The sequence below is a fragment of the Bombyx mandarina genome, chromosome 06, assembly GCF_030267445.1.
Source record: "Bombyx mandarina strain Sakado chromosome 06, ASM3026744v2".
Taxonomy (NCBI): Eukaryota; Metazoa; Arthropoda; class Insecta; order Lepidoptera; family Bombycidae; genus Bombyx; species Bombyx mandarina.
This window is the reverse complement of record NC_143213.1, coordinates 3,692,385-3,710,432: the sequence shown is the minus strand read 5'-3', so window position 1 is coordinate 3,710,432 and position 18,048 is coordinate 3,692,385. Positions and strand designations below refer to the sequence as shown.

Genomic DNA, 18,048 nt, shown 5'->3' with positions numbered 1-18,048 from the left:
GGCTCGTTGGATCTGCGTTAAGGCCTGCACCGGCTGTCGGGCCACAATCATTACAATGGATGATGAAATTGTCAAATGTAATGTCGACCATAACCATTAGTTCAAAAACATCAGGTACAAGTACTTAATTAATGTTTAAATAAAAGTGTAAAGTAAAATCTCTCATATTTTATTTTGCAACAAAGATTTCTTTTATTTTTTGACCGCAAACGAGGAGTAAACACCTGTAAACTGATGAGCGTTTATTATATTTTGATAATAACGATTTAACAAAGAAAAGACGTCTGTTATCTAGGAAAAAAATGCGTTTGCGTGAAGTATGATGTACCTAAACAGTAAATAACAAATGCAACAACAAATGGTTTTTAAAAATAATCGTGCTATTGCTATTCTTCATGGACAGAATTTTACTTTTATCTTTGATTCAATGAATTCACAGATTTAAGTGAATTGGACGGAATTCATAATATTGAATACCTATGAAATTGTTAATGTGAACAATTGTTTATTAATTATATATTAATGCGTCAATGTACTACAGTAAGTACCTATTTCATTTTAATTCTGTTTTCTAAATTAAGAAATGCAAAAAAAAAAAAAAAAACTTGAAATTCGACCAAATGCTTTGTGAAGTCCATGTTATTGTACACATGAAAATAAAAATTGGGCGCTTACAATTAAATTAACGATTTTTTAAATCATTTTAGATCAAGTAATTTTCACGTCATCACGTTTTGGAAATCCGTTGTTGGAGATCAGGGGGTATCGTTATAACAAGTACTATCGATGCACCGGTCCACGCGTCAGATGGACCTGCAACAAGCTAACGAAAGGTTGCAAAGCTTCCGTCATCACTGTGCACGGAAAGATAGTTCAATTTAGAAATGAACATAATCACTAAAAAAATCAACAGAGAAATCTGTCTTATGGAGTTTTTAAAAAAAATAAACCGACTAGCTATCAACTTTGGCAGTAAATTTTCACCGCAGCTTTTGTCTTCGAAAATAAAGTTAAGTCAAATTTGACAGCTTGACTGGCACAAGGTCAGAATTCAGTAGCAATAAAAACAAGCGCAGTACTAGACATCTACAAGGTAATTGCCACCACCCACCTTGAGATATGAGTTCCAAGGTGTCAGTATAGTTACAACGACTGCTTCACCCTTCAATCCGAAATGCATTACACCTCACGGCAGAAATAGTCAGAGCGGTGGTACCTACCCGTGCGGACTCACAAGAGGTCCCTACCACCAGTAATTATGCAAATTATAATTTTGTGGGTTCTTTTGGTTTTTATTACACGATGTTATTCCTTCACCGTGGAAGTCAATCGTGAATATTTGTTAAATACGTATTTCATTAGAAAAATTGGTAGCCGCCTGCGGGAATCGAACTCCGTCACATCGCTCGACACGAATGCACCAGACATTTTACCCTTTAGGCCACGACGACTTAACAAATTACCAACAAATAATGTAAGCACCAGACCACACTATAAAACTTTGTTGATTAATTCTAATTTTTTTATGTGTATCGAATATAGATAATTGGGTGAATAGTTGAAAACGTACATTTTTAATGTCTCGCTGTGAATAACACATTGAACCTAAATCGATTTTGATCATTTTTTTATATAAATAGTTAATTAAGTGGGGTACATATTGCAGATCAATTTATTGTGTTTTATAAGCTATAAGTCATTTTATTAAAAAAATAGTTCCCAAAACCTCATTACCGTTCGTGTCCCTTTTCCCAATTTTCAACCATTATGATAAGAAAAATTAAACGAAACCTTCGAAGAATAACATTTTTTCTTATTATATAGTAAATATAATAGTTAATGTATAAACTGAAATAAAATATATGATATAAAGAACAGTTTCAGTTAATTTTATACCAATTCAAAAATTGTCTCACCCATCGTACTACTTACCGTTCGCGAATACTGACAGTGAAATAGAATTGTGCCCAATGGTAAATGTAATCCTCACGACGATTCCCCACCACGACGTCAGTGCCCGCTAGTGTATTAAATATTTATTATCTCTATCGTCGCTTTTTTTGTTTCTATCTATACTTATTCAATAAATAGGTATGAGTTGTTAGCTCCAAAACCGTAATCCACATAGACTGGTGAATGCTATTTGGTGCATGTCACATGTCCTTGAATGATTAGTTCTAGAATACGCTGGTTACCTCACGATGTTTTGGAGCAATGGTGACAATAAAATGTCCACAAAAGACGTACGTCGGATGGTGTTCAAACCTTTAACTTACAAATTGTAAGTCTGAAGTAATCACTGGGCTGCCAGTTTACTCTACTCTGCTGGGGCTACTCATTGCGAATTACGGCCTAGTACCTCCTAACTCTTAAAATAGTTGAGAAGAGACCCATGGGATAGTAATGGATAATAATAATAATGATGTGCTCCAAAACCATTAGACCTCCGTTATGTTACCCTACCTGTTATGTTACCTGTTATGTTACCTATGTTACCCCACGTTTCTTTAATATTTAGAGAATCATTAGCAGTGGGATATATCCTTACCATATTTTTAGCATGAAAGTAATTTAATAAAATGAGATACATTAGCACTTATAGGAAACCTATAGGATCTATTCCACAGGATATCAATTTATATTTTAGATGAAATGCCGCGGAAAAAGCAGTCACACGAAGAGGTATTGGCAAAAGCCCGACTTGCACGGCGAAACAGATATGCAAAAATAAAAGCAGATCCGGCTTTATATGCCTTAGAGAGGGAGAAGGAAAAGAAAAGATACATAAAAAGAAAAGAGGAAAAGAAAATATTAAGGGCTTCTGAATTGACCCCTAGAGCTAGAAACATACAGAGAAAGAAATGGAGAGAAAATTTCAGAAGACAGTACCAGAGAAAAATCTTAGAAAAGAAAAGAACAGAAGAAGTTTTTGTTTAATTTCTCATTACCGTTTGCACAATAATTTCAAAACAAAATTGTGACGTATATAAAGGCTTATTTTTTGGTCTCACGCATTTTTTTGTTTGTGCAAGCGTGTCAGCTTTGCTTTGAATATCTAAAGAACAGTTTTGTAAGTATTATTTTTTCATTGTTTAAAGTTGTCTAATATGTTCATTTGCAAATATTCACCCACTTATTATGGTTCTCGGAAGTGAGAGAGACTAGCTAGGGGCTGTGTGGGCTGTAACCACAATGCTTTTGTATGTAAAACAAATAGAAACATTATACCAACATTGATAAAACAGTTTTTGTGTAAATTAAATTAAATATGTAGAAATATTTAATATTTTCATTTTCTTATGAGATATCAATTGCAAAAGATGACTTCTGAGGAGTAATTTTAAATTTAAAACATATCTCTCTGAAGTTTTGGTTTTATAAGCGGTGCAAAGGTTGTCGCGCGGTTTTATTAAGGCGTAGTCTCCTAGGACGAATTGTAAGAAGAAGAGCTTGTTATTCCTCTTCTCCTTCTTCTATGGAGGTGCCGGACTTCGACATCACCTACTGGCTATACGTAAACGGATTCCGCACTGTTAAAAAAAACATTGAATTTGGTCATTAACATAATTTTCCTCTTTATTACGAATAACGAACATGAATTGTTTTTTCCAGCTACCTTCTCTATCTCCAAGGTACGGACAACCTGTTCTCGTTATTGGAGAACACAGGTTCCACAGTAACTTTACGTAAACGGATTCCGCATTGTTAAAAAAAGGATTGAATTTGATTTTTAACATAATTTTCCCCTATATTAAGAATAACGAACATGAATTGTTTTTTCCAGCTACCTTCTCTATCTCCAGGTACGGACAACCTGTTCTCGTTATTGGAGAACACAGGTTCAACAGTAACTTTCGATCAGGAAGTTCAGTGAAGCGCTGGAAATGCTCCCGGAGGAGCGACTGTAAGGCATTCGTTAAAACAGTCGACAGATCCATTGTGCATTTCAATAATATTCATAATCACTAAGTTTCTAAGAAGTCTGGAGCCTTGGTTATTTTTAAAATAAACACATATTAAATAGATTGATGTATCTGATGTACTTATTATCCAGTTTATTTCGAATTACATGTTAGTTGTAGTTATCAATTGGTTCCGAATATGTAGATTATTTATTTGTTAAAAAAAAATTATTAGACTAATTTTACATTAATGAGTCAAAGAGGAGATGATAGTTCTGTAGGGTTGTTACGTCCCATAAAGTTTATTTTCTTTTTCTTTATTAGAGCCATACACATATTAGGTTAAGCAGGCTATTATATTTAAAACAAAACATAATAAAAATAACATATTTAAACACAGTGAAACATAAAACTTAAACAAAAACACTTAAAATAACTACATCGCTTAATTTACATCTCTCAAGAAAGAAAAAACTAAAAAACTAAAAAACAAAAAAAGAATGCGAAAACAGATATTATTAACTATATCTAATAAAAGATACATTCCTTCATTATTCCTTCCAATCTTGGATTCTTGGCTGAATTCTCGGACGAATGACTGTGTGATTTTAGTTACAGCGACTATAATTTTATTTCCCCTCCACAAGTCTACTATATAAATAATTCTAAACACACAGCCTGGAGTGTATTTGCAGATAATAAGAATTGTTTTATTTTACTGCCGAAGGCATTGTGCCTTTATGGAAAATTAGAGTTTTTTTATAGCAGAGTCGACTGAATGAAGTCACGGCTCACCTGGTATTAAGTGAAGTCTGTTTACAACATAACTTGAATGCCTGTGAACTAAGTCTTAATTATATAATTTAACGGCTGCCCTACCCTTCAAACCAACGGAACGTATAGTTTCTTCGGGGCAGAAACAGGCAGGGTAGCGCTGGCTACCCGATTGGACTCATAAAACGCCGTGCCAACAGTATTTGCGCAAATTAAAATTTAAAAAGGGATTGAAAGATATTATTCCTTCATCGTGGAAGTTGTTCGTGAATTAAAATAGAAATAGAAAAATTGGTGATACCTGGCTGATGGTAATTGAATACCAGAATAGACGCATCATCCAATACGAGTACATCGGCGATCTTATTATCCTTTACGCCACGATAATTTATAATTACTTCCAGATATTTTTTACATTTTCATCATACTACGAATAACGAATTGTCTGTTTTTTTTTCAGTTACCTTCTCTTTCTCCAGATACGGACAACCTGTGCTCTTGATAGGAAAACACAGGTTCAATAGTAACTTCCGACCAGGAAGTTCAGTGAAGAAGCGCTGGCGATGCTCTCGGAGGAGCGATTGTAAAGCATTCGTCAAAACAGTTGACCAATCTGTCGTGCAATTTAATAATGATCACAATCATTAAGTAATTGAAATAAATAATAGTTTAAAAAAACTAACAAAATACGCTTTTATAGAAAATCCAACTAAAAAATAGAAAATAAATTTTAAGCTATTATGTATTTATTTGTCATTTTTTAGTTGAATTTCGATTTTTTCAATATATTTTTTAAATATTTATTTATCATTGGTCCTTGATAAATATACCAAATTTCGAGTTTATCTAACGTTTTGAAGGGGATCAAAATCATCTTCAAAGATTCCGTTACAAACATACATACATACATACGTCTGAAGCTAATAAAAACGTATTAAATAAAAAAGAATATTAGAGGAAGAAGGACAATTTAAAAAAAAATATTATTTTAGTATTGAACTTTTCAAATTATATTTAGTTAGTAGGTCATACATGTACGTGCGGTCATTTTTGACATAATCTATTTTTTATATGATGAATTAATGTAAAATCTATAATATTAGGTGTCGAGTCCACAAAAAAATATCCAAATAAAGCTTGTGTGCAGTTCTCTAGCAGTCGAAATAGAAACATTTAGAAGTTCATTTTCCAGCACGCTATATCCCATATCTCTTTTAATGTTTTGTTTCGATCGAATTTTAAATCACAACTATGATAAGCAAATTTTTTACTTAAAAACCTACAAATCGATATAAAACTGATTTTTGGTCAAACAAAAGTCGATCCGACCTTTTATTGATTTCAAGTGATATTGTGTCACATACGGATTTTTAGTGTTTAGTTTAATTTACTATTCAGTTACTATTAAGGCACAATCGAAAGAGACAAAGAAACGTGCCCTTGTTAATTTAGCTAGTACCCACCGACTATAGGTACACTTACTTGTTTGTTCTATCAAGAATTCATACACGTGTATTCAGACGGCCTCGTTTCATGAAATGGGGCGTGACATTTGCATATGTGGTGTATAAGGTTCCAATAACCAGGTAACACCAGGTAAGCTGAGTTTTCAGTCGGCGATATAGAGACTTTATTTTTTTACTGGTGGTAGGCCTATTTCTGCCATGAAGCATTTCGGTTTGAAGGGTGGGGCGGCAGCCGTTGTAACTATACTGAGACCTTAGAACTTATATCTCAAGGTGGGTGGCGCATTTACGTCGTAGATGTCTATGGGCTCCAGTAACCACTTAACACCAGGTGGGCTGTGAGCTCGCCCACCCATTTAAGCAATAAAAAAATAAAAAATATAGCACTGAAAGTTGTAAAAATTAATTTTATAAGTCAACAGCTGTAGAATTTGTACTCATTAAAATTAAATAAAACATGTATAAATGTATCTAAATTGTAAAATAGAAAATCTACATTGTAAAATAGAATATTTTGCATTCGGATTTACGGTTTCTTGAAAATAAACTCACACAAACAACAAGCTCATAAACTATTATGTTCATGGTAGAAGCTCATTATAATGACATGTACTGCATTATGTATTTATTGGCTGCAGTCCATCATGCCGTGCGATAGGAAAAACTGCTTGTAATTTGTAGAGTAGGACCCTGCGAACGATCCTAAACATATAGTTTGTTATTAATATAATATATATGCCGTGTATCCTATACTTAAGTTACGTCATCTTTATTAAGGCTCCTAAATATTGAAGAATAGTGCAATAAATAAAAACAAAAAGTACCACTACTATTTTTTTTTAACTCTTATGATAAGTTGATAAAATGCTTATACAGGGTGTCCTACAATCGGTATATCAAAACGAAACGTGGCTGTAGTAATAATAATGTAGATAACGTTAAAAATGTAAAAAAAAAGTAAGTTTTAATTAGTGATTTCAAACAGAAATTGATATGTTAATTGTTTCGACTTTTTAATTTAAAGACAGCCCTGAGTTTATACGACAAAAGTACTGTTAGGCAGTTCATTCATAAGTTAAACGCGTCAGAATGAGTTAGACAACAACAAATTCGTTTGATTCATTTCAAACCATGAATACGACAAAATATGCAAAAAAATATTACAAATACTATAAATAGAAAAGTGAAGTCGTCGTGGCCTAAAGGATAGGATGTCCGGTGCATTCGTATATAGCGATGCAACGGTGTTCGAATCCCGCAGGCGGGTACCAATTTTTCTAATGAAATACGTACTTAACAATTGTTCACGAACTTCCACGGTAAAGGAATAACATCGTGTAATAAAAATCAAACCCGCATAATTATAATTTACGTAATTACTGGTGGTAGGACCTCTTGTGAGTTCGTACGAGTAAGTACCACCACCCTGCCTATGTCTGCCGTGAAGCAGTAATGCGTTTCGGTTTGAAGGGTGGGGCAGCCATTGTAACTATACCGAGACCTTAGAACTTATGTCTCAAGGTGTGTGGCGCATTTACGTTGTAGATGTCTATGGGACCCAGTAACCACTTAACACCAGGTGGGTTGTGAGCTCGTCCACATATCTAGGCAATAAAAAAATATACATATATGCAAAAAACATATACACAAATTTATATTCCACAGGTCTAAGCCACACGTTCACTACTTCTAGATACGGGAATCCTGTCGTTGAAATCGGTGACTACAGATATAATAAGAATAGTAGAAGTACTGGCGTTAGGGCTCGATGGTCGTGTACTCGGGTCAGTAGTGGATGTCGCGCAACAGTAATCACCCTGGATAAAGAAGTAATAGGAGTATTTAAAACTCATAATCATTGAAACGTTCGTATTTTCGGTAAATAAAAAAATTAAATAATTTATAACATAGTTTTCTTAGAATGCATATTTCGTGAAACATTCACATTGTTTACCTTTATCTTTGTTTGAAAACTCGCTTAATTTAATAAAGGGGTTTCCACACTGTACAAAGTCTCACTAAAAGGAAACTTTCGGGAGAAAATTAATAAATTATGTAACATTTATAATTTTAGATATGCACGTTAACTTCACGACGTCGAGATACGGTAAGCCGGTTCTTCAAATTGGACGGTATAGATACAACAAGAACGGCTATTACAAGGGAGCTAGAGCGAGATGGTCCTGTTCGAGGGTTTCTACCGGCTGCAGAGCAAGTGTTGTGACCGTAGAGCACAGTGTAATACGAACCTATAACGATCATAATCATTGAAGGCCATGTTAACGATAATACATAAATACTTATAGTCGGTTTTTTATTTAGTGTGTGAAAAGCCAAGTTTTGTACCTCACTTTGGACTAGGTATTGGAACAGGAGCTTACTACTTGGAACTCACACACTCATTCAGTGTCGATACTTGAGATCATTTTCTTAAACGATAAAAACCAGAAAAAGTAGTTTCATGTTTTCAAGTGTACTTGATGTGTGTACACAAGTGTACATAACTTTTTATGAATAAAGTGTAAAAAAATAAAGTTTTTCATTTATCTATTGTGATCCTTACTTAAAATAGGCCCTACTCCCAGTAAATGCCGGTTGACAATCTCATAACGGCGGTATTATATTCAGAGTACGCTATCGCTCATTCTCCGGTGAACTCTTCTGTCGGGTGGCACTACTCGTAAGATTGTGATCACCAACACTTAAATGCTATATAATTTAATTCTTCTTCTTCGTAGTTTTCTTCATTACTAAAGGTTGTGTCCCTGAAAATTTATAATTTAATTATACTAATTTTACTATTTATATACAGTATTTATAATTTAGTTTCAGGGGGCACGACCTTCATAATTTAATTGCAAAGCGAATATTTACTCTAACAGTTATATGTATACAGAATTATTATATTTCAGGAATGACGTACAGATTTACAACTTCTCGTTACGGAAACAAGACCCTACAAATCGGACCGTACAAGTATAGTCAAACGAGTCGATCTTCAGGATCGAAGGTGCGCTGGTACTGTACAAGAAACAACAAAGGGTGTAAAGCTATTGCGGTCTCGGTTGACGAAGAACTGATCGGTGTTTATAATGAACATATTCACTGAAAACGGAAAACCAACAACCCGTATGCTTGTCTGCTAACCAAAGCAAATTTTTTTTTTTTGTGAAAATAAACTATAATAGTTATAAGATATTACATAACAAGTTCATGTAGTTTGAATTACAAATTATAGAATTTAGAGGACGTTTTCTTTGGTTTTTATATTACTTAAGGTATAAAGCAGCTACGTATTGCGAATATGTGTGATATGTATGTAGTATGTTTGTTTAAATGGTAACAAACCATAGTTTGTTTTGGGCGAGAGGGAATCAACAACAGCTCTTCTCACCACTTCTCTGGCTCTGGAAGTTGAACCTCCCCGGTTATAATTTTGTCGCTCGTATACCGAAAATCCAACGGATCATGACGAGCTGTATGAGCATTCACCGAATCGGTTTGTATGGGACTAACGCAACGAAATTGACTTGATGCGGATACTGTTTAAAAATCTCTTTTGCGAGTCGAAATATTCTAAACAAGTATCAAATTATTACTGTCTGAAATTATTCACGAAAACTGGAAAATAATATATGAGGTCAAGAGTAAATAGCCACGCTCAATGCATTATATAGGAATTCAAATGTATTTATGTACATTGAAATACTAAACATATAAGCTGATAAATAAATGCTTTTGTGATTTTTAGTAACTTACGACACATCACGATTCGGGAAACCAGTTCTAGTGTATGAAGGCCAAAGGTTCAATTTACATAGTCAGTACAAAGGGGCTAAACAAAGATGGATTTGCACAAGAGTCGCGACCGGATGCAAGATGTCTATAACAACTTTGTACGAAAAAGTGATCGCTATTAAGAATTACCACAACCATTCTATGAAACGGAACGATCATATTATTTATTATCATGCATGAACCTTGCGTATATTGTGCTTAGTTTTCAGTTTATCTAACTTATTTCAGTTAAAGTTAGATATTGGATCGGGAGGATCCGAAATGACGTGTAGAGATTCTATTTTTCTTACTGTCCCTCAGACCACATTTGATCTGTAACTGCCAAATGGAAGTAATAATGTTACATAAAAGAACACTCTGTATTAATAATAAATAATTCAGAACATATTACACACGATCATCTGGCCCCAAATCGAAGACTGGTCTCCATATTTATGAAGACTGGTCTCCATATTTATGGAGACCAGTCCCTTTTTAGTTTTTTAATTTTATTAAAAAAAAATAAAAAAAAAAAAAATACGCACTACACTAATTTGACACAATTAAAACAGTTTTTTTAAAGGGTTAAGATCCCATATTCGCGATCGAACATCGAGACTACAAGAAAAAAACCCACACAGAAACCTTAACACTTAATGGTTACCGGTTTTCAATTAGGCCAGCCACAAACTTGTTTACTTATGGACAACATAGTGTACAACATGGACAACATATTAAAGTAAACTAGTAACAATAAAAGAACTTAGGATTGTGCTTGCCTGCTCCACAAGCCATTATTGGCTTTATGACCTATAGTCTGCATAACAAGCGACCGATCTCTCGATATAAGATCATCTCCATGAAAACCTCCTCAAGTACCGGTAACGGTTCACGACGAATCCGTCGCTTGCGACGAAGGGTTCAGCGAGTAAACTAACCCATAGACACAGCCCACTGAGTTTCTCGCTGGGTCTTCTCAGTGGGTCGCGTTTTCGATCCGGGGGTAGATTCTGCGAAGCACGGCTCTTGCTAGGGCCAGTGTTAGCAACGCCTCCTGGTTTGAGCCCTAAAAGCTCACCTACACGTTAGGGTTACGCTAACATAGCCTCTCAAAGCTATCAGCTTAGGTAGGGAAAAAAACCATGTGCTCCAGAATGGTATACGCGGTATTCAGTATTCTAATTATTTGCACATCACAAATAATTAGCTAAATTATGAATATCCGTGTTAAGCAGCACGCAGAAAACGATCGCGAATTAATCGCGTACCCGCACCTTTTAGAGAAAAATGTTAAATAAAATGCAAGTGAACATGGAAATTGATTTTTTTCTTATAATTTTCAGTAACATTCGTCTCGTCACGGTACGGAAAACCGGTTTTAGTGTACGCTGGGCATAGATTCAATAAACACTGTAATTACAAAGGCGCGAAACAGAGATGGACTTGTACAAAAGTCGCGACCGGATGCAAGATGACTATAACTACTTTTAACGAAAGAGTGGTCGATATTAAGAATTATCACAATCATTCTCTGAAAAGGAACCATCAGACTTTCTACTCTCATCCATGAATCTTGCCTAATTTTCAAAGATTACCCGGATATATTTATTCTAATACGGCAACACTATAGTCGACAGTAAAGCCGTGTGTGCTCAAGACGACGTATGTAGTATGTCTTCTTCACAAACTACGTTTGAGGCTTACAATATACACTTGACTGGGGAGCAGCGGGTGCAACGAAGCGAATCAGCAGAGCATAGTTCACTCATACTACCAAGAACATCGCCTTTCATAGTTTACCGACATCGTTTATGCCACATAACATCCGGCTTTGGAATTAACTTCACGAAATCACAACTTAGTACACTTTGTGCGCACCACAAGGATATATCCTCTATATTATAAGTCCGTAGGCTCTCCCTATTCGGCTGTGTATTATCTATCAATCAGTGGATCTATATTTTTATAAATGAAACAACAAAGTCAACGAGAGCCACTGGTTTCGCTTTGCCACCAGCCTGCCACTTGTATTGATTTTCACAAGAGACAGTAAACGTAATTGAAAAAACTAACAAAACGGCCTGTAAAAAATCAGGATAGTCCGCAATAGTGTGATCTCAATAAACGTAAGGTATTAAATAATATTGTGATGCTTTGTTTAGTAAAAGAATTAAGTTTTTAAATAATGAAGTTTTTTCGAATCTATGATGTAAATTATGGCAAATAAATATATCGACGTTAAACTTGACTTGAAAATGTAAAATGAATGTTTATTTAAAATAAAACTCTATTCATGAGTAAAAAAGACTATTATTTATCAATGTACCTTGTTTATATTCTCATAACTCTTGGTCTGTGTAAAAGTCTCAATTTAGTGATGTATTTCATGAGCATTGAATTTTGTAATCATAGTTTATAGACTCATGTTCGCCAAGTAGAAATAAACCTGACACTTTTACGGAGGCTTCAATTGGTGATTCAATTCAATTTGGTGATTCACCAAATGCTCCTGAATTTATTAGCAATAAAATGTCAATTTTGGTGTTTGAATTTAAACCAAGTCACTTATTTTATTGTACCTACTATGAATCTACTATTTATTAAAAGAGGTTCTTATTTCTACTCTCACATCATTCTAAATTACGAAAGTATGAATCATATGTATGTCAGATTCAACTACAAAATTCACAAAAGTTATGATTATCAAGAAAAGCAAATTTGGCGGGCTGATAAAATATTCACAATGAACGCAAATGCACAATCAATACTTTTTTATCACAAATTTTCTACTGTTATTACATTTTTCAGTAACTTTCGTGACGTCACGTTTCGGAAAGCCAGTTCTAGTGTATGAAGGCCATAGATTCAATATATATTGTAAATCCAAAGGTTTGAAAAAGAGATGGATTTGTACAAGAGTCGCAACTGGATGTAAGATGACTATTACTACTTTAGATGAAAGAGTCGTCGCTATTAAAAATTATCACAATCATTCTATAAAATGGAACGATGAGAACAGCCATTCCTATGTGTGAAATTTGCACATTTCAGCTCAGATACATATCCGAAACAATTTGATGAACCTGTGCAATGTATTGCGTAAAAGCATACCAATCGACACTATGAAGTCCAATAACTGTCATTAATATGAACGTGATTTATACTTCTTTAAAAGGTTTTTCAAATGAAATATCTATTTTTAAATGGGCACCGAGGCACCAACAAAGTGAAATGTAATTTATTTCAACTTGCCAATATGTGTACATAGTTTGCATGTAAATATGTATTAAATGTCTAATAAACTTTTATTTAAATATTAATTGCACTCGAGTCCAAATACAATTGTAAAAACAAATACATACAGCCAAATTTTGTTTTTTTTTTAAATATTCCTTGAATACTACTATTTCTATAAATGGATTGAATGTAAATATGTATTAAATGTCTAATAAACTTTTATTTAAATATTAATCGTACTCGAGTCCAAATACAATTGTAAAAACAAATACATACAGCCAAATTTTGTTTTTTTTTTTAAATATTCCTTGAATACTACTATTTCTATAAATGGATTGAATGTAAATATGTATTAAATGTCTAATAAACTTTTATTTAAATATTAATCGTACTCGAGTCCAAATACAATTGTAAAAACAAATACATACAGCCAAATTTTGTTTTTTTTTTTAAATATTCCTTGAATATTACTATTTCTAGAAATGTCGATTGACAATAATTCCTTGGATACAGTTTGCAGATCTCGATATCTTACAAATAATAGTTAGTTCTATTAATTACATACTTTTCTTCACAAGCTTTCAAAACGAAACGAACAGATAGTATGTAGAACATAAGAATATCTGCTGCACTGAGAGGATCGTTTTAAGGAATTTTGTAATAAAGGCATTTTAGAAAAAGTAGAAGACATAATAGCTTCATAGTAAAGAACCCCTTTAAAATTATACTGCTTAATATTGGGTATTGTTATTTTCCAAACAAAAGTGCTCCGTAAAGGTCATGATCCCCAGCATTGAGGAACACGATGCAAGGGATATTATAGATTGTTTTCATAATGCAGTGTCCAGTACCAGCTTGTGATCTATACTAATATTATAAAGAGGAAAGATTTGTTTGTTTGTTTGTTTCTTTCGAATAGGCTCCGAAACTACTGGACCGATTTGAAAAATTCTTTTTCCATTAGAAGCCGACATTGTCCCTGATGAACATAGGCTACTTTTTTTTATTTTTATTTTTTTGGTTTCATGTGTGTTTTAATGTTTCCGAAGCGAAGCGAGGGCGGGTCGCTAGTGTTATATAAATTTGAAGCGGAAATTTCCCATTTTAATGCTTTGTGTATTCAGAGGTACCCACATTCGGCGTGTCGAGACGAGGAAATCCGGTGATTAATGTTGGAAAATACAGTTTCTACAGACTTAAAAGGGATACCGACGCCATTAAGCAGCGATGGGCTTGCACTAGATGCGCATTTGGTTGCAGGGCGGCCATAACGACTATTCAAGACGAGATCGTCAAGTTCCAAAACGAACATAACCATTAGATAATAAAACAATCAAGTCATATGTTGTTTTAATTGAAGTTAGTTTATGGTAATCTTTAGAATTTACCGCGTTCATGGTATTTATGCCATTATAGTGGTCTCTAAATACTACAGTTAGTAGATGGGAAAAGACATATAAGGCGATTGTATTTTTAGTATTAGTATAAGCGGTGGCTAATTGTTTGGGGGCTCATAATAATATGATATTATTCTTTCAATGTAAAAGTCATTTGTGAGCTTTTGTAACTGACTAGGTTATTTAAAAAGATTCATTCCTCTGATTTGAGCCTCGACGATCAGAACCTCTTAAATGTGATGCATATAAAATAACGCCTGACGATGAGCTAGCATTGTGGATAAAATGGGTGACGTTTACAAACTATTAATGACTGTAGAACGAATGGCTACGTCTGCCACAAATCAATATTATATAACAGTTTGACGTGACAGCTGTCATTTCAGTGCACTCGAGATTTCGATATCATTCTAAAAAACACTAAAATCTGGGACAACTGTTTTAAATCGTAATTTTGTCAGAGAAGATAAAGATAATGCATGTTTTGGCCTTTGAGTCGTTGTAGAAAAAGTAAATGTTTAACAATTCAATGTTTTCATAAATACAGAGTTTCCAACATTTGGTGTATCACCCCGAGGGAACCCAGTAATCATTGAGGGTGGACACACGTTCTCCAGATTGAAACGACCCTATGACTCGATCAAGCAGAGATGGGTTTGCACGAAGTGCTACTTAGGATGTCGGGCGGCCATCATTACTGTTCAAGATGAAATTATTAAGTACAATAACACACATAATCACTAGATTCATGGTTACTGGCTTTAAAACTCTGCTTTCGAAGTAGGAGGACTGAGGGTGTAATGTAATAAAAGGATTGGAAAGTGATTGGCAGCAGTGACCCTCATTATACTAGCTTACTGTGAATATAAACTGTCATTTACTGGTGGTAGAGCGTAAAGTAAGCCTGCATGGGTCAGTACCACTATCCTGCCTATTTCGACCACGAAGCAATCATGCGTTCGGCTTCGCTACATAGAATATCCGTTAAATGTATAATTAATTGTAATATATAATTAATGAAATATATAATTAATTATAGGCAGCGCCTTGGCTCTGCCCCTGGCATTGCTGACGTCCATGAGTGACGGTGACCACTTACCATCAGGTGGGCCGTGTACTCGTCTGCCTACAAAGGCAATAAAAATAATAAAAACATGTTTCAAAGCGGTTAGTGGCATTCAAGTTGGGATATGGGAGCTTGTAACGAGGTGTGCCATAAACTTCATCCGTCTACGCAAAAAAGTTTAAACAAAAAAACTTAAAATTAACTTCTATAATTCTTCATCTTCTATACTTTCATAAATTAATTTACCCGTAGATACTATGTTGTTCAGGTCATTTGCTCTCATGTCACTAGATGATTGTATTGATTTATGATTAATCATATGTTTACAAAAGGGATTTATGAATTTATGTGGTGACACCAAAAATGTTAAATTTGTTTATACTTAATGACTAGTTCATAACAACGAATGTGTGATATTTCATACTCAATTAATAACTATTTATAATGATGTTCACGATGAAAATTATATTAATTGTTGAGTTAGAATTTAATATACAATATTTAGGTAATTAATAAAAATTTAATAAAAATTGGTTTTTATTATTGATATTGAATTCAATTGTAAACATTTTCATTAATTTACTCTTGATAAGTATTTTAAACATACTAGAGGTCCCGCAGTAGTCGAAATTCGACTATAATTAAGTAATTGGAATTGTAAGTTTGTACACTATTATGATTGTATTTTATACTTCTATAATCACAAATTTCGCCAAGGCTACATTATAAAAAAATATTAATAAAGACAAACAATATTTAATCTATTCTCAATTTGACAACAGACGTCAAGAACAAAAGTTGACAATAAAACAGTATGCATGCGTGTGTGCGTCAAATACATAGTATGTACTGTGTGTAATGTTTTCTTTATTGATTTAATGTATCTTTTATGCATTATTTTAAAAAAATATTAGCATTGTGCACTTTTTCTCTATATTCTCTATAAGTGTGGAAAATTTCATGCTCCTCCGTCCGCGCAATTTTCGTAAAAAGGGGTACAAAGTTTTTGCTTCACGTATTAATATATAGATTGCTTTGAAACATAATTATTTTTATTTTATTTTAGCGTTCTTTGGTCTCTAATCACAAACGCCATCGAAGCGCCGTCTTCGTTCACATTGATGGTTCCAATACACCTGTGCAATACACGGACTGACTAGTCTGGCATTAGTTAATATGCACAAATTAGGCAATAGCGATGCCACGAAGTATCTGGTTTGTTATAATTGGTCATGTGTTTGTAATCAAGAGATCAAATAGTAATAATTAAGAGTACGTTTAAATTTTGCCAGGGTTCCGCAGGATAGTGTCCTGTTACAGAGCCTGTACGCTCTTTAGACAAACGTTATTCCTACGCTTGCGCGAGTAACTTCACACGAAGGCGTGAAGTTTGCGCAATATGCCGACGACAGTGCTTAACATACGTCATCTGCGTTCCACTCAGCGGCCATCTCGAGTATGCAGTATATGATTTAATGACTGGATCGGTAGGGGTCACGATCGCCTTTTTCTCGCGTTGGATCTCAAACGAGGTGTCCGCGCCTAGGGGGCATGCTGGAGTCATGGTCCAGACGGCTGGCTGATCCTTCGGCTGGTCGTAGGACCGTCGAGGCGATTCGCCCGGTCCTTGTGGATTGGGTGAAAAAGGGGGCATGCGGGGTATGTGCGACTTGACTGTATGCAGATGTTGGGAGCAGACCAAGGATGTATTAGGGCCCTACCCACCAAACGAATCTCCATGCACTCTCTCAGCCGACGTCCGGTCTCCGCCCGGGGTTAGAACCCAGGCAGAGTAGGGGGTTATCACGGTCAACACTACAACCAGATCCGCCACCCCTAGGACGCCCAACTGACGGTTCGCAGAGGCTGTAGTTGAAGATTCTACGTGGGCCCTTTCGGTACGGCCTTTCGAATACACCACCAACCGGTTGCTCTTAAGGGGAGTGGATTGAAGCCGGGCGTAAGGCCTTATCCGGTCCTAGGCTCGGCGGCGGCGCGTCGGTCCGGAGAGGCATGAGCTCGATATCTACAAGACATAATGTCCGTTCCCATATAATTATAATAATAATATTGGCCTGGTATCACTTCACGTATTTTGCATTTTGTACCTTAATAAAAACAGTCATATTAAAGTTATTGAAATACACTTTGTCTCTTGAATTGGAAATGTCATGTCTTATAAAGAATTACTAGATGATGACCGACTTTTGCTCGGTATTTTTTTTTGATAAATTGTGTTTTTTTGAAATTATTTTTAAATATGAATTACATATTGATAAAATCTTGAAATATTCCTAGATCGTTTAGGCATTTTTAAGTGAACACGTGACTTAAAAAGACACAAATAATGTAAATAAACAATTCATTTTCTTGGTCTAACCTTAAACCAAACACTCATTGGCTTCGGGTTGCTTAACAACGCCATCTGC

The 18,048-nt window shown here is 34.7% G+C and overlaps 1 protein-coding gene across 27 annotated transcripts in view; it reads left to right on the top strand.

Annotated features, from left to right (window-relative positions):
• The window catches only part of LOC114239888 (uncharacterized), a 471,744-nt gene that overhangs the window by 93,304 nt on the left and 360,392 nt on the right, over window positions 1-18,048 (top strand). The window contains exon 5 of one of the 27 annotated variants that reach the window (XM_089728046.1): window positions 2,648-3,268. The exons of the other annotated variants lie outside the window; for them this stretch is intronic. Within the exon in view, the coding sequence (XP_089584172.1) occupies window positions 2,648-2,937 (290 nt within the window). The 3' untranslated portion in view covers window positions 2,938-3,268. Of the gene's footprint in view, window positions 1-2,647; window positions 3,269-18,048 lie in introns of those variants that run through there. 27 annotated transcript variants of the gene reach the window in all.